This window comes from Lagopus muta, chromosome 6 (genome assembly GCF_023343835.1).
Source record: "Lagopus muta isolate bLagMut1 chromosome 6, bLagMut1 primary, whole genome shotgun sequence".
Taxonomy (NCBI): Eukaryota; Metazoa; Chordata; class Aves; order Galliformes; family Phasianidae; genus Lagopus; species Lagopus muta.
The window spans coordinates 39,444,287-39,468,402 of NC_064438.1; the positions used below are offsets into that span (position 1 = coordinate 39,444,287).

The 24,116-nt window shown below is 40.5% G+C and overlaps 1 protein-coding gene across 15 annotated transcripts in view; it reads left to right on the top strand.

Annotated features, from left to right (window-relative positions):
- Positions 1-24,116, top strand: part of NRXN3 (neurexin 3) — a 945,174-nt gene that overhangs the window by 75,779 nt on the left and 845,279 nt on the right. For 12 of the 15 annotated variants that reach the window (XR_007377978.1, XR_007377979.1, XM_048950079.1 and 9 more), the window contains exons 3-4: positions 8,910-8,927; positions 17,274-17,303. The exons of the other annotated variants lie outside the window; for them this stretch is intronic. Coding sequence is in view for 10 of the 12 variants with exons in the window: in XM_048950079.1 (XP_048806036.1) it covers positions 8,910-8,927; positions 17,274-17,303 (48 nt within the window). In the remaining 2 variants the exon portion in view is untranslated. The remainder of the gene's footprint in view (positions 1-8,909; positions 8,928-17,273; positions 17,304-24,116) is intronic. 15 annotated transcript variants of the gene reach the window in all.

Sequence of the window (24,116 nt, forward strand, 5' to 3'; positions counted from 1 at the left end):
TGTGGCTCCAGCTCTGCTGCTTCAGATTGCTCTGAGGGGGAATATCAGTCCTTTAATAACTCTGTCAGACTTATCAAGGGATTTGTTTTATTAATTCTAAGACTGGGTACAGCAAATAGATTATAGCCTGGACCACTTCATAGGCTTAATAAGCCCTTTCTGTGCTTACTTATAACTTTTTTTTTTTCCAAATCTCCCTCTGTTAATTACTGTTTTTTGTTTTTGTGTTACTATTTATTGAATGTCCTCAGAGCTGTGTGTGTCGCAGAGAATATGCCTGAAGTTCATTCCTATCCATCATTTTTCAGATGATAAGAGAGAGATGGAGATAGCACAAATTGCGCTGGATTTGGGGGTAGTAAATGTCTTTGATGGCTGTCATGGTGATGGTCTGAGAACAAAACAAAGCTGAAAATACTCAGCATGTGAGCAGGTTCTTGCTCAGCAGGAGGGAAGGTGCCCTCTTTCTGTGGCACACAGTAGATAATGTCCCAGTTTCCAGTCTCTGTGTCAGTCCTGTAAGTGATACAGACAGTGGTGAAATACTGCGGGCCCAATTAGAGTGCTTTGAAAAGCTAGCAGAGTGTTTGTAGTGAAGCCAGTTTTATCTTCTTGGGTTGGTACACTTTAGTCTAACTGCTAAAAACAAAAAACTGCTAAGAACTGTTTATGCTGTTCAGCATTGGAAGTTCACTGTTGCCCCTCAGCAGCAGCAGGCTCCCTGTCATCTTTATGTCCTATAACCTTCTAATATTGCTTTGCTGGATCTGAGAAGGGGTAGCTATGTTGATGAATCAAGAGAAGGATTTGCTTGTAAGGAAGACGTTTAATGTAAGGAGATCCATCCAGTTCACATCCCTTCTTTCTGCCTGGAAGATCTAAGTTACAAGTTTCAAGTTAAGGCTTGAAACAGTGATTTGAGCACCTGGTGGGAAGGCAGGGCCAACCCAGGGAAGCTCAGGTGCATTCAGTGCACCTGAGTGACTGGTGGAGGTGGAGACCTTTCCAGACCTCATTTAAGGGCTGGCAGTGAAGGCAAGGGTATTTTACTGGAGATCCCTGCTTGCTGGAGGCCTTTCAAAGGTAAGCAGGTTCTTTTCTTTGTTTTTGTGGCTGTGGCTATTGCATTTGAGCAAATCCTTACTTGCTGCAGTTTAGGACCTTGCTGTGTTTTTTGTATGGCATTACACCACCCCAATCAATTGAAATAGGGAAGTCAGAGGGAAGAAGCTTACTCCTGTTTCCTCGGGTCTGTTGTGTGAGTTGCCTCCAGATTATGAGAACATATCACTTTATGATGTGCTGTGACCACAGAAGTGTCATGTTGGTTGATTTAATATGTGTTAAAGTTAAAACTGGGGGGAAAATTAGGCTTATAATGAGAATCTAGTTTCAACTGTAATTAGAACGTGAGGAAACAACTGTCTATAAGAACATCTATGTCTTGCAAGTAATTTTTGAAAGGCTTTATGAAGCCTAAGGTCCTTCTGCCTTGAAGGGAAGTCTGAATGAGGGTAGGAGGTACAGAGATGTCTAGATAATGCTTCAGAAGCCTGCTAGAACGGTTAGAAGTCCAAGGTATATCTAATTTTAGAAGGTCATATATTCTTATTTCATCTAAGCTAGAACTCATTGGGAAGGAAAGAGAAACCATCTTTCTCTTCTTACTGATGGAGATTACCTATGAAAATGAGAGGGGAAAAAATAAAGTAATTTAGTCCCCTATTCTTTTCTGAATGGCACTTAAGTGGAGAAGGCTTATCACTTGTAGTTTGTAACATGATGAACCATATGGTGGCTTTTGCTGTTTGCATAGAACATTGAATAATGATGACGAATTGTAGTCTGTGGAAGATTGTGTACTGCCTATGCTCTTCTTGGGCACTCGCTGTCAGGGTAGTCATATTTTTCTATGATGTGATTTGTTTCTATTCCTCCTTCACAAGAGGTATGGCTTTTCTTGCGCTCAGAAAGTGGATTTTAGGTCAGAGTACCTCTTCATAGGATTGTGTGAGCAATACTGATAAACAGAAAGGGAAGGTAGAGATAGTTAGCACCAGGCCTTAGTGAGGAATGAGGGTCTTGAGAGAAGTGGGGTGCTGTTAGGCTGATTTGTTTGAACTCAGTCTTTATTTCTTATTCATAAACTTGTCAGCTTGTGTTTCTGACAAGAAATATAACCTGGTTCTCACTGGGCTTTTGGCTGGTTTGAGTAGTACTGTATGCCCCTCAGGGTGGGGCAGGCTTCTGATGGATTTAAGCCTGTGCTAAAATCTACTGAATGTACATGCTGCCCTGTATCACTGATTGACCCCAGAGTAAAACTGAAAAACTGGTCCTACTGTAGCTAATGTAGATGCCTTTCACTGTGGATACAGAATGGTAGCCATATGCAGAAGGTCTTGTTGGGTCAAAACTCTTCAATTAAGAATGAATTGACTAAAATAAGACATGAGGTAGTAATTAGGCATACTGTGATGGTATCATTCTGCATATAGAATGATTACCCATAATTTTTTATAAGGCAACAGGTAGGTGAAGCCCTACGTGATATATTCAGCTGCAGGTTTTAAATGAATAAGTGGAAATAGTTTCACACCACATCATTTCTAGCTCTGGAAGAGACTAGGCAAATTCATGGAGAGAGTGAAGTCCATCAAAAACTACTAAGTATTTTGATGCAATCATAGGATCATAGAATCACAAGATTGGAAACAACTGGTAAGATCATCTTGTCCAACCGTCTTCTCATTGCCACTGCTACCACAAGCGCTAAACCATATCTCGCAGCTCCTCATCCAGATGCCTCTTGAACACTGCCAGGGATGGCAACTCCACCACCTCCCTGGGCAGCCATTCCAGTGCCTGACCATTTGATCTCTACAAGTCTATCATTGCTGGAAGCTGCAAATAAGGTTTTTGTGAATTTTCTTTTTCTTTGACTTCTCCCTGAGTCTTTGAGCTTGGCTGTTGTCAGAAGTTTGGTCTTGCTGTGGCATTTGCCCTGTTCCATTACCAAAGCTTAGTCCTGGTGCTTGGCAGCTGGTACTGATGGAGCTGCCCAGGGAGCGTATTTTGAATTAGTGCAATAAAGTAATAGGAAATGAGACTGGGAACGGTCCCAGCAGCCAAATCTTTTCAAGACAAGATCAGGTGTAACTGGAAAATTAACGAAAAATACCAGTCAAGTCTTCTCTTAACAGTCTCCAATGCTGATGGCTAACTTCCAGTACCCATACATTTCCACGGCTACTATCTAAGTACTACCACATTCTCTAACATGAAAATTAGAAGCTTCTTTTCATTTGATCTATAGTGAATCTGGAGTGCATGGTATTTTATTCTACTTGCTCCTGCTCTTCATAAGTTTTGGTTATGTATCCCTGTGTGCTATACAGGACTGTGGACATAGCTGGCTGAACAGAGGTATATGGAGGTGCTGTGTGAAATAGAGGAAAAAGATGTATTTTCCCCTAGTGTTTGGGTCTCTAGGATGAAACACTAAAATCTTCATCCTGGAGTGATCAGACGACATATCTAGGCAGTGAAGATCAACAGATTGCTTGGAGAGCATCAAGTAATTAATTTCCAGTTGAGTTCTTTTGCTAGTAGAAGACTACAGAACAATAGAGTTTTTTCCTGGCAGTGTAGTCAGGACTCTGAAGAATGTATATGAACATATTTGTTGGGATGTGTGGGAGGGGATGGTACTTTCACTGAAAGCTGTGAAATCAGTGAGCAGCTTTATCTAAGAATAGTAATGATACAGAGTTAATTAGAGGGATAGTTATGAATGCATTTCTCTAACTTTATGTTGACTTTAGTTTTGTTTTTCACTCTTACTGGAGCAAAGTAACTGTGTTTTTTGAGTGGCAGGCATATTTAATCCCTCTATGCTATCTTGTTTTGGAATTGCTCTAAGTGGCCAGGCAACTGTAGCAAGCCCAATGTTTTTTGCAAATATCTTCTTAGCTAGCTATACTCTGCCTGGGTATCTTGGCTGCCCGAGAGGAAGAAGTTTGGCCCTTTGCAGTAGAGTATCCATTTTCTTTATTAGGCATAGAGTCTGTTTACACCTAGTGTGCTTTAGGGGGTGACTTGTTGATGCGCGTGCCAGTAAACCTCACATTTGGCCCTGTGGAGTGCCCCTGAAATTCATAGTGGTGGAACCAGGCTGAGTGTGGAGAATGGGAGGCATCAAATCAATGTTATTAATTCAGGTAAGAATCTCTTCACCTCATTAAAATCTGAAACGTTTCAGAATAGCATTGTACTTTTAATAGAACCAGTCAAGTTATAGTAAGGTTTTATTCTGCCTTTTTGAGTAGCTCTTATTGTTCTAACTCTGACATACTAAACTGTTGGCGTTTGTATAAGCTGTTAAACATCTGCGTCTTTCATTTCAGAGCTGGCTGCATTTCAGTACTGGATGAATGATCCCTATATCACAGCTAATAAGTGTTTTGGGATCCCAAGTATATGCTCTTTGGACAGTACCACAAATGTATGCAATTCTATGAAATGTATCAGTGAGTACTATTCTCAAGAGGCTGCAGCCTAAGAGATCCCATAGGACAAAGGACACAGAGAAAAGTAATTGATAGTAATGAACTTGTTTGTGCATGTGTCACCACTTGTCTCTGCTGAATAAAATCAGAAGTGTTCAACACTTCATTAACATAAATTACAGGGTTCTATTCTTCTGAAGTGAGACAATAAGGCCTACACCTGCTAGTACTGTGAAGTTCTTCGTGATCCCAGCATGCAGCTCACTGACTGACATCATAGACTCAAGTGGTCTTGGATTTGTCCCAGTACCATGAATGTTCATAAATAGAACTAGTCTCATCTGTCACAGTTCCACTGGAATCAGTGGAAAGATACCATGGTAAGACAAACGATGTTAAGTAAATATACAGAATGGGATCACAACACTATTACAGTAAATGCTAACTCTGTTTTAAACTTACCTGAGGCAGGACTTTAACTTAATCAGCCATAAATAGTGTACAAGATGCCTATTTCCTGTGTGAGTACAGACTACAGAGATGATTCTTGGTTCTTGGGACTGGTCTCGTTACTGAGACTGGTTTTACCAGAGCAATTTTTTTTTTTTTTTTGCAGTTTTTGCACTGCTTCCTAAAGAAGACAAAGAATCTGCATACTTTTGCACCAACAGTGGTTCCCAATAGTTTGACACGTTTGTTCAAGTCATGGTGATGTGAGTTGATGGGGCCAGTATGTACCACAAATCTGTACTTCCTCTGTTTTCCAGGTAGAAAGGAAAGGGTGCTCTCATGACATTTTCCATTATTACTAAACTTATTAAAAAAATATGAGAACAAAAATTACCTCAGTTGTTTCCGTTAGAGGTGCTGTAGTGATCTGATCTAATGTTAGCTTTGTTATTACTGATCACTGCCATCCTCCTTTCCCTTTCACCCCACCCAAGTGGCTGGGGCTGCACCACAGAAAGGCAGAAGTCTGCTGATTCCTCTTGCAACCCAGCTAAGGTGCAGCCCTCTACAAAGAGACAGTAAATTGAAATAAATTGAAGTAAATGTTTGTCATAGGATAAAGCAAACCCCATCTTTTCTGAAGAGGCAGGCCTTTCTGTGGTTGAAATGCTCTGAGCTGTAGAAAGTTGGAAAACTTCCATCTGCATGGCAGCATGTCCCACAGTCACAGGTTGGTTGATGGCCATGAATTCTACATGCTCCTTGTTTCATTGGGGAATGCTGCACTTCCTCAGTCTGTGTGGTAGGTCGGAGACCCTCAAAGTGGGAGGAGGGTAGTGCCGATGGAAGGTGAGAAGTGATGTATTTAAATGGTCATTTTAAAAACAAATCAGAAAAGCATGAAGAGAATTTGAGAGAATGCCTCAGATGACAGGGACCAAAGGAGAGTCAAATAATCTCCCCAGCTATGGTTCTGTTGTCAGTATTTGCTATTTCTATTCTTTAGGCTTTCTTCCAACTGGGGAGGCAGCAGCCCTGTACGAGCATGTCATCAGAGGTTTCTGCTTAAGGGTTTCTTTTGTAGATATATGCAACTACACTTTCAATTGTGCTCCAAAGCTGCGCAGGACCCTGTACTGCAAAGATATTATGGGGTTCCCTGGGAGGACTGGCATGGCAATTCCAATTGCATGCCATTTCCCTACTTGTTGTAGGGTCTTTTGTGGGGGCTGACTGGCTATGTGCCATTTTTTGTGTTACCAAAGAAAGCAGTGCTTTCTCATGTGTGTTTTAAAATAAAAATTTTCACTATTTGAAAGCAGCATTTGCTAGCAGATACCACATGGGGGGGTGTCTGCAATACAGGAAACTCCCTTTGTATTTATTGTAGGAAAGCAGTACCTCTAAATGACTTTGGCTGCCAAGTAGGTAAATACTGCAAAAGTGTCACAGAAATGCAAACTAGCTTTTATGATGCAATTAGTGTACTTATAAATCATGTTGTGTGAAGACATTCCCCCCCCCCCCCCCCCCCCAAAAAAAAAAAAAAAAGGAATAAAAGGAAAAAAAGGAGGAAAAAGAAAGCTAAGTATAAAACCAATCAGGTTCAGAGATGCCTGCTCTTAGAGACATCTGCATTAAGCATATAGGTAAATGGAAATCCCTTGCTGGCTGCCTGGTTAATTGGCATTGAAATACTAGGAAGATGCTCATGTAGCTCTTAACACTTAATTGTTCCCTTTTTTAACAACTTCATGACCTGTTTAATTCACACACAGTTAAATAAGTATTAGTTAAAGCAGTTTATCAGTTACAGCCCACTGCCTCTTCTCTTACTTGCTTAATGTGCTTCCTCACCCTTGGTTTGCTTTCTCTTTTTGCCCTTTCTCTCTGGTTATCCTATTTATCCTCCAAGCACACTTTGGTTTCTTCCTGGAGCTCAGGCCCTGCTGGTGCTGCCTGCTGTTCCCTGGGTCCTGGGACAGCCTGGCTGTGGTGGTGCTGTCTGAGAATGCATGTGGGTCTGGAGCCTTGTACTTGTTTGGAGCAGGCTCTAGAGCAGCTGCTGGGTTATCGGTAATAATTGGGGTATCTTACACTGTTCCTTCTTTCATCTTTTACTTCAGAAACATGTGATCATCTCTGATTGCAACTCTGATTTTTCCCAAAAACACCTTGGTTCTAGTCCTTCAGTGGACTTGTTTCTTTGACATGTTTGTATTTTGCAGTGGTGGTAAAGGTCTACTCCTTTTTGTTCTCATCTTATTTTGCCTTCCATCCTTAGTGCATGTGCTGCTGTCTGATGCTTGGTTTTTTTTTCTGTCTAAAAAATTATTTTCAAGCAGTTGTTCAATGGTAGGTTTTTGTCTGAGTTCATGTGCCATGACACCAGATCCTAGATACTGTTATGAGTTGAAAAAGGAGAGGCAACAAAAACCGCTCACCAGATTTGGCATATATATTTAGTACAAGCTATGGAAGTTAAATGAGGTGGTGCAGCAGTCCCTGCTCTGTTTGTGCGTTGTTTTATTTGGGTTATTACTTCCTTAGCAAAGGATGGTTTGGTATGTGTGGCGTGCCTCAGGGACTTTACCTCAAATGAATCTGGAATAATGTGATAAAGTGATAAACAAAAAGCAACGTGTGCAGGAATCAATCACTCACCTTCAAAATGTGTCTTGGGACAACAAGTGGAAGTGGTTTCATAGGAATATTGTAGGTTTGGACAGGAGGATACTGACAGAAGTTGGAGGGGATATTCAGGGAAGGAGAATACATTCTTAGACCTTGGTGTGTAGCCAAAGCACCTGGCATGTCATGCTCCTGGACTTCTGGCAGAAATGTTCTTGGATCTGTAGGAACCTGAGGGGTTAATGTAGTGCTCTGAAGCCTTTCCTGAAGGATGGTGCCTGCAACAGTGCAGCTCCTGGGGCAAGGTTCAGGTCTCCAAGGAGGAATGCTATGGAGGGACTTGGCCCCACTGTTTCTGCAAGCAAATTCATGTTTTTCTTTGGAAGACTGCCTTAGAAGGAAGGTTTCTGGCATTTCAGAGGCTCTTCCCTTGTGGGATTGTAAGTGTGGCTATTCAGAGCGAGATATAACATGGGATGCTAAAAAAGATGTAAGAGGCTTTTTTTTAAAAGCACATTCTCTGGGTTTGCTGGGCTCTGCAAACAAAAAAACCAAAAGCGTTCTACATTCAAAGATGCACTTTTCTGTGATCATTATCCTTACTTACATAGCCTTGCTCATGCGTATTTTGAAAGACTAATTTATTCTGGGATTTATGTGATTGAGTCCAAAAAGTGGTCCTATTTAACAAAGGAGAAAGTATTGAATGCCACTTGGTCTGAATTCCACATCCTGTGGAAAGACAACATGGGATGTGCCAACCCATGATGCTCCTCCCCCACCACTACTATTGTCTGCAATGAAGGATGGGATTTCTTGAGAATGATGGGCAGGAGGAATGAAAAGGAATGGGTTCTCTTCTGGACTTTGGGACTGAGTGTCTTGCACCTGGTCATAAATTCACATGGCCCCTCATAAAAGGGGAGCAGGTTACTTTCTATTTGTTCTGAAAACTTGCTTGAATTTATGTGCACTGGAAACCTACTGCAGGCAGGTAGGTTTTGTTTCTTCCTTTTGCATTTGTGTGTGAAAACTGGAATATTTTAACCAGTGTTCTTACAGGAACTCTCTCCGGACAGATATGATGGTGGATTCACTTCTACATGCACAGTGGAGAGGGAGTCAAAACCTTCTCCCTTGCATGGCTGAGTGCTTGGCTGCAGATGGGTGGCCTTCTAACAGACCTAATTACTTCTGGTTTTGCATGAAATTGATTTCCATGCAAGGATGCTGAGTTGCTGTGTGACTCTCTAATGGCTTTTCTCTCTTCTCTCTCTTCTCCTTTTCTCCCTTCTGCTTGCCATGAAAATACTTCAACAGATGTCAATCACATTCCAGGTAAGTATTACCTTCAGCAAACTGAAGGGCTGCTCTTTGCAGAGTTGGTTATGGGCAGTTACAAAGGGCAGAAACCTCATCTGGCCTCCTGGGAGCGTTCAGCACAAATCTCCATCCTGGATTTCACAAGGTCTGGATTGCAAAGTCTATGATGAAAGGAAGACTTTGTGACTTTCACTGCTATAAAACATTCTTCTTCTGAAATTAAGCTGTGTTGGTCAGTTAAAGGGATGTTTTCTGAATGAAAATGGCATTTAAAAAGTTGGTTGTATTGCTAATAAGATGGCATTAAACACTGCATTATATATATACAGTTTTTCTTATATGTATATGTGCAGGAATACAAATCTAGCTAATCTTCCTGCTCCTAGCATAGTTTGCTCTGTTTGCTAGTCCTGCTGAAAACCACCTGGTGTTCATTTCCCCTAACAAAGGGTTTTATTGTTCTTATTTTAGGTTTAAAAAAAAAAAGTGAGGATGTTTCTGGCCAAATGTAAATGTATGATTTTACTTAGGTCTTAAGGCTTTTGTTCCCTACAGCGTGCTAATAATTCATGTAAAAGAATTGCGTTGCTTACTTGGGGAATTCTTCCCATAGGAAGCATTTTACCACAGAGAACTCCAAGCCTCCCTCTCTATATTGCTTTCTCATTGTTGCATGGATCCAGTTCCTCCAGCTTTAGCTACAGGAGTTAATTGAACTAGAGTACTTTACTCTGCTGGCCACTGAAGCTTAGGAAACTCTTTTTTTTTTTTTTTTTTTCCCCCCCCCATGCTCAGGCAGCACCACCTGGTTTATCATTGTGTGAAATGGAAATGAGAGCCAAGCAGCAGTGTTTCTAGGGTTGTGGTGGGATGATGAGAGAACTGAAGCTTTTTCTTTTTCACTTTATGCATAATATTTGCTAAACCCAACTTGAGGCTGGAATAATTTTTCCTTTCAGTTTGCTTCTTTTCTACCAATAGACAATTAGGTTTTGTGGAGCTTTTCAGAAAGGTGCAGTGAAGGCCAGCAGCTTGAGTAATTTCAGTATATTTTTTTAACTCTTGGGACTGCTGTCACTTGTCACCTTGTTGTACCAAGATCCCTTGCGGTCTGTGTGCATTTTAAGTAACAGTAATAGGAATAAAAGTGGCCAAATGGCAAATGTTGCTTGGCATGCCTTAGAAAAAAAGGCTCTGTACACCATAACCTGCAGGGCTGAACATGTACCTTCCCTGCTCCAGTCCAAGGTGTGCAGGGACTCCTGTCACCCTCGGGATCTGAGGATCTTGCAGAACAAGCACCATAGGCTCACTGCCACAGGTCTTCCCCACCACAGCCTGAAGCTGTTGGTGTCTGTGGCAGTGGAGAGTGCTTGAACTGGGAAGGTGCGGTGTTGCTATGCTCTACCAATACACAGCTCTCTTATTTGTGATATGCTACGAGCAAGTGTTGTCTTGCACAACAGCAGGGCCATCTCCAAGGTGTGCAGAGGAGAACTGCATCACTGATAGGAGTCCAGGCAGAGAGAGGCAGCACAACAAAGCTGGGACCATGCTGTGGGTCCCACGTAGTGGTGCATCTTTCTGTTCTGCAGATGGGTGGTTCTACCTCACTTCCCCCTTATCCTTTTCATTTGTATTTTTGGATGTACTATTTTTATTCTCCTAATCACCGATACATGTGTTCATTCTCACTGCTTGTGTACTTTCTCACATGGCTTTGTAGTCACACTTGGATGCTCTCTTCCATGTACTGTCAGAGTCATCTGTGTGTGTTCTCATTCCGACAGCTTCCCACCTCTAATTATAAGGCTCTGTAGCTGCTTGCTCCTAGACTTCATATCCACCTGCTCAGATTCTCTTGGGAAGAGCACAGCTGCTGCTGCATGCCTGGGCTGCCCCCATGGGTTTTGCTGTGGACCTTCCCTCTACTGAGCTGTATGGAGCTTTTAGTTCTTCCCTTTCATCCAGCTACCCAGGTTGTGAGGATGGAGCCCCAGAGTCCTGCCAAAATGGTTTCTTTAGCCATTCACAGTTTGCAATATAAATTAAGGATTTTATGATCTACTGGTAGCTGTTTACCCACAGGCAGCAGAACAGCTGTAAAGGGACCACTGATTAACTGAATGAATATTCTTGTCAATTGGACTGGTCAGAGCTAATCCTTCAGTAGAAGATGGTTGTGAATTGGCTAGGACTGGCTGCAGTGGGGACCACAGCACAGGGCTCTGCTGGTTCCTGCAAGGTGGTCTTGTTCAAAGTAAACAGAGATGTAGTAGGGATGAACTGAATGGACGCAACCCTAGGAATGATTTAGTTAGGGTCCTGAGGAGAAATTAGTCATTGTTTGCCTGAGCAAGACTTCAATAAGGATGCTCATGCTTGTCAAGGGCCTCTGCATACTAGCAGTTTTTTCATCTGGTTTTTAATCTTTCAAGCTCTGTTTAAGTGGTACCCATATGCTGAGTTTTGCTTCCTTGAATGTGAATTCTGCTTCTTGGGCATGAATACATGTGAATTGTGTGGCAGACTATTTGAGGTTTCCTATTTGCAGAAGGTATTAGATACCAAACAGCAGAAACCACCTGTGCCATGCCTTCAATGGCACTTGCACAGGTGGTCAAAAGCTCTTTGTAACAGCACATATTCTTTACAGATGCTACCACTGTTCTTGTTTTGAATGTCCTTTACAGATGCACTGTCCTCAAACAGGATTCTCTTGCTCTGAAATATTAATGTTTTTCATCTCTATGCCCATCCGTTTGTGAGAAAATAGCATTAGTGATGACTGTGTTTAGAACAAAAATTCCAGGTCCAGAAGCCTCTTTTTTTGAAAGCAGATGCTGTGGAACAAATTTAAGAAACAAAGCCAGCATTGCTCTTTTTCTGGTATACCTTCATAGTTTCTGGTGGTCACTGCCCTAAGGACTTCCTGACCTGACAATGTTGCATCTGAATCATGGTGTATTTACAGTCATCTAATGACTTGTTTTCTTTGGACACTTTGAGGCTTTTGTTCTTTACCTGCTTATAAGTATTTTTCCTCTACAGTAGCCTGTTGTTTAGTTAGGCAACTGTGGAAAGTAGTTCCTTTTGTTGTTACAGCCGTTAGTTGAGAATTTCATTCAGTGACTCCTTCTCCTTGTTTACTGGCTAATAGGGGAAAAAATGCTGTGTTCACCTGTTCTGTGTTATTTGGGAATTAATCTCTATATATTGTCAGGTATTTCATTTCTAAGCTGAGGAATCCTAATCTGTGCTTGATAGTACTGCCTTTCCTACTTGTATGCCGATTTGGTCAGGTGCTCTGATTTACACTGATTTACATCTTATCTGCTGTCCAGAAAATGCATTCACCCTCAGCTCTTGCTTCCTGCGTATGTTCTTTTCTGCATGCGGTCATCTTTGCTAATACTTGCATCTGTATTTTAATGCTTTCAAACACCAACCTCTTCCTCCTCATGTGAGTTGATGTCTACTTCTGCCCATGGATCACGGGATAAACGACTTTCTCTTCAGCTCCCATTTCATGCTATTTCTCTCTTGATCACTCAGACTTGATGTCACTCATGCTGACTTACTGCTCTTGATAATGACAAAACCTATTCTGGAATTATATAGCAAGGGAAGCAAAGGGGATGGAAAAGTGGAGCTAGAACAGCTGCTATGTGTAATTGGATTGGAAGTGGGCCTCTAGCTACAATAACAGAACTGTGCTCCCAGCTGGCTCCTTGCAGGCCCCTTGGCTGCTGAGCACCTCATAGATGAATCAAACAAAAATGACTGCTCCCCAGCCTGTGCTGCTGCTTGCTTGGTTATATGAAATGGGTGTTGTACATGCCAGCAGCCAGCAAATCAGGTCAACCTCTTGGCAGAGCTGACCTGTCTAGCAGGTACAAGATTTGAACTAGATCTCAGAATGATTTTTTTTTTCTTTAGCTATTTTTTCGCATCACTCCATACAAGGCTTTTGCTCCTTATCCTGAGTCCCATCCTTTGGCCTTGCTGGGAATGCACAGGTTTTGGTATGTGGGCTCTCTTAGGGTGCTTTCTTGCTGTTTGATATTTAGAAAACCTTGAGATGCTTATTTTATGCTAAATACCTGAGGGAAGAAACTCTCCTTTCCAACTAAAAGAGGGAATGGCTGAGGGAAATGAGGTAGGAAGGCTCAGAAAGGAAAGAAGCTTGTTTCCTAAGCAAGAACTTGTCCCAGGAAGTTTGGATAGGAAGTGTAAAGAACAAAGCCCATATCAGAGTGCTCTCCTTTACTGAAGGTTGTGTGGTTTTTTTTTTTTTGTTTGTTTGTTTGTTTTTGAAAAACCATGGTTTGCATGATTTCTTCACTAACTCCATAAAGGACTTGCGTGTGTGTGCTGGACTGGGAGACACATACTGCATCTGTTACTGTTTGAATGGGTCAGGGGGACTGGTACCCAGGAAAGCATCATATGTGGATAAGCCTGCCTCTGGGGAGAGCTGGCTGGCTCTGCTGCCTGCCGGCCTAATTTCCCTCCATTATGAGCTTTTGAGCTATTCATCTGGCAGCATCATTACAAGGGAGATCTCGAGTCTGCCCACCCTAACAGAACAATTTAGCAGTGTGCACACCCACTCACATGTGCTCACTCCCAGAGCATGGGCCCAGTGTCATGGGACAGGCTGTAATTAACTAGTTGAGGGAGTCCATCTTTTTTTGTTGCTGTAATCTGCTGTCACTGTCAGCTGTGCTTTGTTCTCTCCCCACCTTCTTAGGTTTTAGTGGTTTTATTTTTCCAAAGTTCAAACTGGCTTCAAGGTTTCCTTCATGCCCTCTTCCATTCTGTGGATTGCCCCTAGTGAATTCTTAAAGACAAGTCTGCTGCTTAATTACATTGCTCTTTCATACTATTGTACTCTGAAGTTACTTTTAAAAGTGTCCTTCTGGCTTCATAAGAATCCAGCATTGGCCCTTGATACTTTATACAATTAGAGCTACTTAATTCTACTATTTTGATATGGAAAGCAGATGGCTCAGAGTGTTTTTTTTTTTTTTTTTTTAAATGTAGTTCTTTGAAGCATTGCTTTGAGATCAAGGGAGATTAATATTAACCTTTAAGAGAATTATATTGATTTGGTAGTAGGTTAAAGAAATATATAAAAAACAAAAACTCCCAAGTCTGAATAGGAAAAGTCGTAGCAGGCATAGATCATGGCCAGTGAGCAGAGTTGTATGATAAGCAGATGCTTATTGTCTAAGAAACCTGTTGAGAGCCTCCCTCCTAAGCCATGCGTTTGTCCTTATTGTGGTTCACACCTGTAGTTCAAGAACAGCAAGTCACCAGTTCCCTGGCTTTGATGTTATGTTTTGAACTTGCTGCCTATCATTTTTCTTGGGAAGTAGCCAATAGATTACTGTAGGACTGATGACATCTTTTAAGAAAAAACTCAGCTCTTGACCATGGTGTTTCATGCAAGTCTGTTCCAACCTTTTCCCAATTGTGTGCTGCTGGATTACAGCTTCAGCTGGGGCTTCTTGTTGGAAAAAATCTAGGATTAAAAGGGACGGCTGAAACATATTTCACCCGATTTTAGGAGAAAATTCAGATTTCATATAGCATTCCCCTGGAATGGGTTTCCTGTTGACCCAAGATGTGATTGTACTTGTGAATAACATGTTTTGGGGCTTGACAAGTTCAGTTAGTATCCTGAGTTGGCCGAAAGCTTTTCTAGCTTTACAGTGAATGCCCAAATAGCACAGTGATAAATGTCCCTGGTGTTGTGGCAAAATCTGGTCTAGTTTTTAGGTCTGCATCTGCACACTCGTCAGACCTTTTGCACTTATTGCTTGCCCTCCAACAAGAAGTGCTACCCTATACCACCTGAAGATGACTTTGATTTTTCTGATATGAAAATGTTTTAGTACCTTGTTGTATCTTGAAATTGATGCAAAGGTGAAACAATGATGTCAGTTCATGTTTTCTGTGTTGATTTTACTGTGACTAATTCATGGTTTTTGTTATACATGCTGCAAATGTCACAGATTTTAGCTCCCCAAAGTTGAAGGCTTCAGTTGTTAATTATATTTTACTGGGATAAATTCATTCATTTTCGTGCCTACTTTACAATGCAAGGAAGGAAAGTTTTCAGATGAGGAGTATTGGTAAATTGTTTCATTACATTATTGTATCTAATAATGAATCTGGAATTCTGTTGGTGTTAATGTTAGCTAAAACAGGGATCAATATCAGTGGACAAGTTAAGAGCTCATACTTCCTCTCACAGAGATTCACACCAAGCCCATGCTGTGGGCTAGAAGGGCAAGTGTGTTTGGGAAGTGTTCTTGATTCTGGGCTACAAGTGAAGGACTTTGGACTGTGTCTGGCTGATGGGCCTGGTAGAAGAGGCATACAGCACTGGATTTCTGAGGATGGGAAGAGATGATATTGAAATTCCTGACATTTGGGGATTTTTATAGCTCCTCTTGGCTTCTTCAGAGAGAAAGAGGTCACATGTAAGATGTGATTCAGAGTGCTTAGTGCAGGCTTCTGCCATCTACTCTGTGGAGATTTCTCTTTGTTGGTGTCCATCGTCTCCAACTAGACACCATTGCTACTGCACCTCTGTGCTTTGTTGGTCCTAACAATTATACTTTTTTTCTTCTCCTGGCTTTTTACAGTGACTTTTGTATGACTTTCAAGCACCCGGTTGGGTTGGGCTACGATTTGCATTTCAAGAATGATGGGCTCAGTGGCCATAAATATAGGCACAAATACAACCTACCCTCTTAGCACAGAAATACTAATCACTGAAATTATATCTTGTAACATAGAGCAGAAATACATCCTACAATATCAAATCTGCTATGTTTATTTATAGCCAAAACTAAACTAAAAACCATTGAAAGCTATGTTGTGCTTCTGATTATTTTTCTAAATCCACAGTAATCTTCAAGAATGTTAAGGTATTTGCATTCCTTAGACTTTACAATTATAAATCCCTTTATCTGGCTTGGAGTTCTCTGTGGGTGAACATACTCTTGGAATGATCTGGGTTTTAGATTTCTCAGCAAATGCATAAGAAAAAAAATACAAAGGGGAGATAAATAAACAAATTCAAACTCAGCATGCTGCTTGTTGAAAAATTTCATTCTAATAAATTCATTTGACCTCTCAGTCTCCATGAAATTAAAGAAGTCACAGCTTTGTTTGGTCAATAAACTCACTTCAGATAGGGATGACTGTGTGCATAGCTATGCATGCACTAAAATCTCTGCTGTATTAAGGGCTGCATGAGGTAGGAGATGTAAAGGAGGAATCAAGCTGAGGAGAAGGTCAGGGAACTATGTGTGGGAGATGTCACTCATGGCTCAAGTTGATAGGACTTCGATTTTTGTACGTTTTGTATTTTGTTAGTTTCATGAGTAATGTGCCACATAATGGATAGGTCATCTGGTGTTTGATGGAACAGCATGTTTTTAATAGTGTTTAAAGGATATTTGTAAAAAATACAGCTGTACAGTAAGCTGGGTGTGGAAATTGTTTGTAATTGGGACAAACAAGGTTATGTCAGAGTCATATGAGAGAGAGAGAGAGAGAGAGAGACTTCAGCTAGCCCACAGACTACCACAGAGCTGGCAGTGACTGTCACCTCCGAGAGCTGTACTGTTTCCTGACTATACCTTAAATTGTTAAACTGGTGTAGCTTTAGCTATAGAGCTCAGAAGTTGTATACTTGATTCTTAACAGAAAATAAATAGATTAGTACAAGGTTAGATGTACTTTTAGTCCTTACCAGATCTGGTGTACTGGTGTGTGTGAGGAGTGTTGATCTGCTCCTGAAAATATGTGCTAGACCATCACATTCATGAATGAGCATAGCTTTGTGTGTAAGTGCATTTAGCCCAGATGTTTCCTCTGAGGCAGATGTCATTGAACCATGGCTTCCCTTTCACTGACCACTGAAGCTTTGAATTTCAGATCTCCAGTAGAAGAAAGTTATTTCTGCATCTCTCCAGAAAAGTCGATGCTCCCTGTTGGAGCTCCACTGAAGCTCTTGGGGTCTTCCAGTCCATGTAGCCATATGGATGTGCAGTGCCTCTAGAGTTGCTTCCCAGGGGATGTGATGAAAGCCTGAGCTACCATTCTGCAAATGACAGCCCACTTCTTCTGCCTGTGATGGAAGCTTTCCTGCTCAGTATGGAAAGCAGCACCTGAATACCTGTGTGCCCTTTGTGCTACACCCATACTTGATCTAGCTCAAGTATGTGAGCTCTAGTCTGAGAGGCACTGGACAGCAAACTGTGTGTGCATGTATATAGCTGCCTCTTCTCTGTTTTGTTCCTTTTTTCTTACTTCCTCTTTCTTTTTTTCTCTCTTTCAAAGGTCTCTCACACCTGATGATGGGTGAACAAGGTATGTCCTTCTACTTTCTCTTTGTTTCGGTCACTCACTGTGAAAAGAGCTTTGTGCTTCTTCCCTGAGCTCAGCTTTGCATGATAAAAGGAGCCGGACTTGCTGGGTGCCAGTCAAACCATTTGCATTTTTGCCTGGGAACGTAGCTTCTTGTCAGCCTGGGACCCAGGAGTGAGAGTCTAGGGAGCGTGAAATGATTCTGCTGACAATAAGGAAAGCTGTTTTCTCCCTCCATGCAGACCACCTGAGTTCCCATTTATTTCTTGTGCCAGCTGTAATGACTCCCACTCCTTCGAAAATGTGAACCTCAACGTTGGTCTTTAAGAGTGCAATTATTACAAAAAAAAAAAAGTTAATAACCTTCATGGCATGATCCTACTTCATTATGAATCCTGAGGAAAATTGTGTATAATGGCCTGTAAATCCTGTATCTGCAATTTAAAATAAAGAGAACACAGCACAGAGAAAAAACGGTTTAGAAAAAGAACAGGGGTAACCCCAGGCTGGGCTACAAATGGGATCTATGCCTGTATCGGAGTTCATGTTGTAATATTTCAGACTAGACCATGTTAGGAATCTGTTGTGGCATGATGGCATCATTGACCCCTTTTTGCATTAGTGGGTTGTGGAGCAAGAAGCTGATGAGCAGAAGTGAGGCAAAAAGGAGGTAATTCTATTTTCTTCAACAGTGTCAGCATCTTGCTTACACAGGTACGCAGGGAGGAGTTCAAGTATTGGTGATGCATTCTGATCTTGTGAATGCACCTGTCAGATTGTTGAAATCTTAGTTGAGGTGTGTAAGGAGAGAGACATGAGAACAGGACAGGGAGACTTGTTTTCCAAACACTCTGTGATAGAAAGACCAGACTCGCAATTTGTCTGTGGGGAAAAAATGGGAATACTGCTTCTGAAGCCCACTGTGGCTTTTCTAGACTAGATGTACAGAATTGAATTTTTGCCATATCCAAAAAACACAGTGCCTGTAAAGGCTCAACAGTAAGTAGTTACTTGAATTAAAGGGGCATGATATCTCAATGAGACATAAGAGATACTGAGGACATAAGCAGTTGTTGTTCTGTAGTTCAAGGCAGATGTCTCCTATGAGGTCATTAAAGCTTAAGAAACAGAAATGAAGCTGGAACTCAATGTTCAGTGAGTTAGCATTCCCATGTGGTAGGAAATTAGTCTCTTAGGGACCGGGCGTCAAGACCATGGTACTTGCTGTGTGAAACATCTGGCTAAGCTCTGGGAAGCAATGAGCTACTTCTGTGACCTCTTACTGTTCAACTGTAGTCATGGCTCTTTGATAGTCAAGAAACCACCCTTATTTGTCTACAGTGTGTCAGGGAACAGTGGATTCTCTTTTCTTGCCAACCAGCTCATAAATATTCCCTTTTAATATTTAATCTCTACAAAAAAAAGGTATAAAATATGTAAATGTATATATGTGTAAATATGCAATGTCAACATTATATACAAACACATTAGGTTTGGTAGATGAAATGTGTCTAGTGAATATATTATCACAATATTTATTTTTGTCTGTCCTATTCTGTAGTTTCCCTTGCTGTTTTGAATTTGATGTGGAATGGGGCATATCAGTGCTGTGCTATTGCATGAGAGCTTTGCATTTCTCAGTAGAAAATCAAGTTAAAGCCAAAGGGCTTAACCAGGCAGTTGCTGGTTTTGCAGTCACTTGTTTAAGCCTTGCTTTGTGTTTTAGTCGTGACTTTTCTTGTTTTTCCCTTGAGATTGTTTTGTTGGGTTTGGTTGCTGTATAAATATATTCATTTTCTTGTTTTCATATGTATGGCCAGAGGTATAGTGATAATTTTTTTTTTATGCTTCTTTCTCCTCTTGCCTACTCCATGATGGACACCTCACACCTCTCTTCCTCCTCTTAACTGGATACGCACCTTCCTGTCTGTAGGTAGAAGTAAAGGTAGAGATTGCATTCTTTATAAGACTACATTATTTGTAAAGTGTTTGTCAATGGACAAATTGTACTTTTGTGAATGTGGATCATCTTGAAATGTAATGCTGTTGCTTTAAAAGACATTTGGCTTTGTATTATGGAAGAAATTATTAAGATAAATGCTTTGAGGCCTTTCTCAGAGATATTATTTCCTGCCTGTGCAGGCTGTGTGCTGCCAGGCCATCTGCAACTGATAATGCTGGGGCAAAGTGAGAGAGTCACTTGAGTCAGATGGACCCAGGGCCTATGAGCTGGTACTGGTGACTCTGCTGGGAATTTTGACCCTGGTGTGGGGGGAAGCAGGACCTACTTTTGTCAAGTGCTCTTCAGCCATGGAGGTCTTTGGTAGTATCATTTCTCCATCTCTGCTTTATTTTCCTCTCCCTGTGAGCAAAAAGATGTGTAGTTATTTTTGTTTTTTTGTTTTTTGAAGGAGGAATTGAGTTGCAAAGAGCTGCAGAATAGACAGGAATGATCAGCATTGCTAAACAGAGAGCCCGTTTGCTCTGCAGCTCAGTACAGCACAGTGCATGAAGTGGAAAGGCTGCTGTGGGCCTTCAGACTTGCTTTTCAGCATTTCACACCTATCTCAAGCAAGCAGAGGGCATTCATTCATCCTTAATCAAAGCTGTCAAAAATGCTGCAAACCTGCTGTGGGTCTCCAGTTGGAGTGGAGGGTGGGAAGGGAGAAGATTAATTGATAAATTACGAGCACTGCTGCTAGGATAAAATTCATTTCTTCATCCTACTTTCCGATGAGATCAAGAGATTAAAAGGTTTTATTATGCTGAGGCTTACTCATCTTCAACTAATATACTGCTGAAGAGTCTGATCTATCTATCAGCAAGATTGGATCACGTTGGAGGATGTTCGTTGTGTCCGTGGCAGTAGGACATTGGAGGATAAAGTGACTAATTGTACTATGATATATTTTGGAGGATATGACAACTCAGAGGATTTTTTTCATCTTAAATTCTTTTGAGGCACTAGGATTCTCTTCCCACTTATTGCTACTCCCTCCATACCTGAATTCTGGGGAGCACCATGGCTTATTTAACACTTCATGTTATTCCTCTTTATGAGGATTTGCCCTCTTGTAACAAGTTTGTGTTGCTAGATTCTTTGTGATGGAGTACCTCACATAATATTATTTGTTTTGTTTGAGGTTGAAAAAATATTCTAATTTATTTTGTATCTTTTCTAACAAACATTGAAATGGGGTAGAGAAGTTATGAAATTAGTAGAATATTTTTTCCAAGGATAATACATGAACTGTACTCAGAGCCATCTTAGCAAGAGGTGAGCGTCAAAACTTGATAATCACATATACACATGATTAAAAAAAAAAAGTGAGAACCTAAAGCTGTAAGCACACCATACAAAATGTTACTGTGTATCAACACAGCTGCCAATAATTGAGTTAGCTGATGTGTGGCTTAGTGTGATTTAAGGGGAGTGTAGGTTAGGACAAGTTGTACAGTGTGGTGTCAGCTTGTTTCTTTCTTTTCTCAGGTGGCATTTATGTTGCAGGACAGCGTATAGGACTAAATGAAAAGCCTTCTCTGAAGGAAAACTGCCACATGAGATTATATGGATGAGGATTATAATTTATAGTCTGCAATTAATTTGTATGTGCTAAAACAATTTATTGAGTCTCTAAGTGAAAATATTGTTTCTGTTCCCAGCTATGTGTAAATCTTAGCTCTACTTACAGCAAGTGACTTCATCAGAGAACCGTCACTCTCTGACACATGATGTTACCTTCAGAGAACTCAAGCTGTATAATTCTGAACCCACACGTGGCCTTCAGCTCCCAGAAAGCAGTAGCACATGCTACCAGATTATAGCTGGAAGGTTCATATTTTTGGCATTCTCATAGTTGTTAGCAAAAACTGGCAGCTGCCATGTCTCATGCCATGTGAGTGGACAAAAGGTATTATGTATTTTGATTTCATAATGCCTCTTCACAAGGTGTAGCAGCCTGTGACTTTGCATTCATCATTTGCAATGAATCTTTCATTATTTGCTTCCACTTAGTGAATAGCCTTCTTTTGCATCCTTTGCTTTTAAAAAAATTCTTTAAGTTCTTGAAAAGCTGAAGAAGATGAAGTTGTAGGTATTTTAGGGTAATGGCTGGTGTCATTGAATAAAGAAAAGCATCTATGCATTGTTTATATTGAGTTTACATTAAAATTTATGTGCACTGTTCATGTTTTTATTAAGCGTATGAAACTGGTTACAGAGATGAAGTAAATGATGGTCAGTAAGGATTTAGTTTGGTGTGAACTGCTGAATGTAGCTGTTCTCCTGAAGATAACTAAGGAACAATTATTTTGAGTTTATCTCTAACAAGAAAATGGTACTGAAGGAGATGGTAAATATCCAGCTGTAATTTGCTATTGAAGTAGAGGTAACAGTCACATTCTTCCATATCGTTTGCTCTCTTGACAGCCTTTGTTAAAGAAATTATAATTTGTGCTTTTGCTACCCTTGCTTTTTCATATATATGTAGTGGTTTTATTTTTTCACCACTCTTGGTTTGAATCTTGCTTCTATACTGAGGTTGGTGCCTCCAAATGAAATCGGCAATATTCTTGATGGGACAACTGCACTTCCATGGTGTTGCTCTCTTGGGAATGAGTTTCAGCTAATTGATGAAGTCCTGTGTCTTCTTGAAGGAAACTGAAATATGACTGCATTTAGAGAGCCAAGATTTCCCCAAATGCTTAAAGTGCCCTTTGTGTCCTCTGAAACAAAGAATGACAGTGAGGTGCGCTGGTTGCTGGATACCTGCTCAGCCTGCAGGTTCTGCCCTAAAGCTCTGGGTCCTTTTCCTAACATCACTGTGTTCAGAATGACAAACTATGAGGCCACATGCTGATTTTTCAACACAGAGCAGGTTTTTCTCTGTACTTTTTCTTCCTTGTCAGAGATAAACAATGAAGTACTTGCATATTTCCTGGATGGGGTATTTTTGTTGCATGTTGTGTAGACCAGAGGTTACTGTCAAGTTCCTCACTTAGCACTCAGCATTTCCAGATCAGATTATCTCTTTTGGCCCTAAGTACTGTATCCCAAGTAAGTCTTTCCAGTCTTATAATCAGCATTGCTCTCAGTGAGTAGTGTGAAGTTGTAATCTCTTTGAATTGTTCAATAATATTGATCAGGAAGAAGTGGCACAGAAAAAATGAAATCATGTTTGTGGACTTGGATAGAAGGAAAGAACTGGCCTTTACTGGTCTGGAAAATGATTTCAAGCTCCCTGTCAGTAATACCATTAGGATTTTAGAGCAATGTGAATAAGTCCATGTGAGTGGCCAAGGGCTTATGCAAATTTTCAAGGGAAACATCAGTAACAAATTAAATCATTTGTGCTCTATGAATATCTAATTATACAAGGGGAAAAACAACACTACATTCATCTTGCCAGCCTTGGCAGTGGCTCTTATTCTGTTTACCCTCTAAAATATCTTAATATGAGGGTTTTAAATTCAAATATTGTTTTTGGTTTCTACACTTACAGTCCTTTCTTTAGTACTTTCAGTGTATAATTTTGGGTTTGTTTTCCTCTTGAAAATAAAAATTCTTGCATTCTTACAAGATGACAACATTCAGTTTTAAGATCAACTTCAATCACTGAGAAATAAAGCATTTTATTATATGGCTAGCAAATAGCCAATCCATAAAACCTTTCTGACAGATCCAAGGCTGCTTAAATGTACACTTCATTCTTCTAGAATCATTTTTTGTAAGCAAGCCTTTGCTGCTTGTTTTACATTTTGAGGGGGGAAAAAAGCCACACATTCTAATTCCTCTAGGTGTAATTACAAATGATTGATGGTTGATGAATTTCATACTGGGGAACAGTTTAGCAAGAAATTCATTCTATTTCTGTATACTCCAGGATTTATGAAAATTCACGACTTTGGTGAATAAAGTCACTAAAATGTTGAGCATTAGCTAAGAGAAATGAATAAATGTCTCATAGACATTCTTCATTTTATATGTCTTCTGAACAGATTTATGAAGGCAAACAAATAAAATGACACTTTAGGATATGTCCACAGTAAGACATTTTTGGTAAATTTTTTAGGACGTATTTGTGTTTACGAATGATGTGTATGCATAAAATATTTAAAAATGTGTTAAATACATTGTAGTTTGTAGCTTATTTGTTTTTTCTTTCCTGCTGCCTTGTTTCAAGCCTGTGTGTTTCCAGTGTGTGAATAAACAGCTGATTCTTGATTGGCTTTCATTTTTATTAAGAAGAATGATTCCTGGGAGAGTTAAGGGCATTGTGGTTTTGTTGTGTGTAAACAGGAGCTAAAATATTGTCCTCTCATGCTGTCATGTAGTCTTCTGCTTTTGATGGGGCTCAGGTTTCACTGCCCTAAGAGAATATTTAATTGATATCATTGAAAGCCTTTTTTTTCTTTTTCCCCTCTCTCCCTCTTTTTAAAATTGGAGGCGTTCAGTGATGTGTAGAGATGCAGAGGCAGCAAAACAGGCCATATGCTTTGTAAAAGCCAGCCTAATAGTGCTTTTGATGGACGTCTGATTTTTAAAGTGTTGTATCTTTCATTAAAATTTATATGTAAACTAAGGGCAAGCACAGTGACATGAAAGCTAATGCAAGTTGCACATCTTGACATAATAACAATCAGAAGAAACTGGAGATCCCAGATGGCAACTTGGCCTTTGCCATCCTTTTAATAAGCTACTAACTGCTAATTATTGCACTCTTATGGGCAAGTTAATTTACTGTTGACTCTTAAAGAGACATTGTGCTTTTTCCTGGCATTTAAGATTTTCAGTTTAGGTTTGAGAGTGGCTTTTCC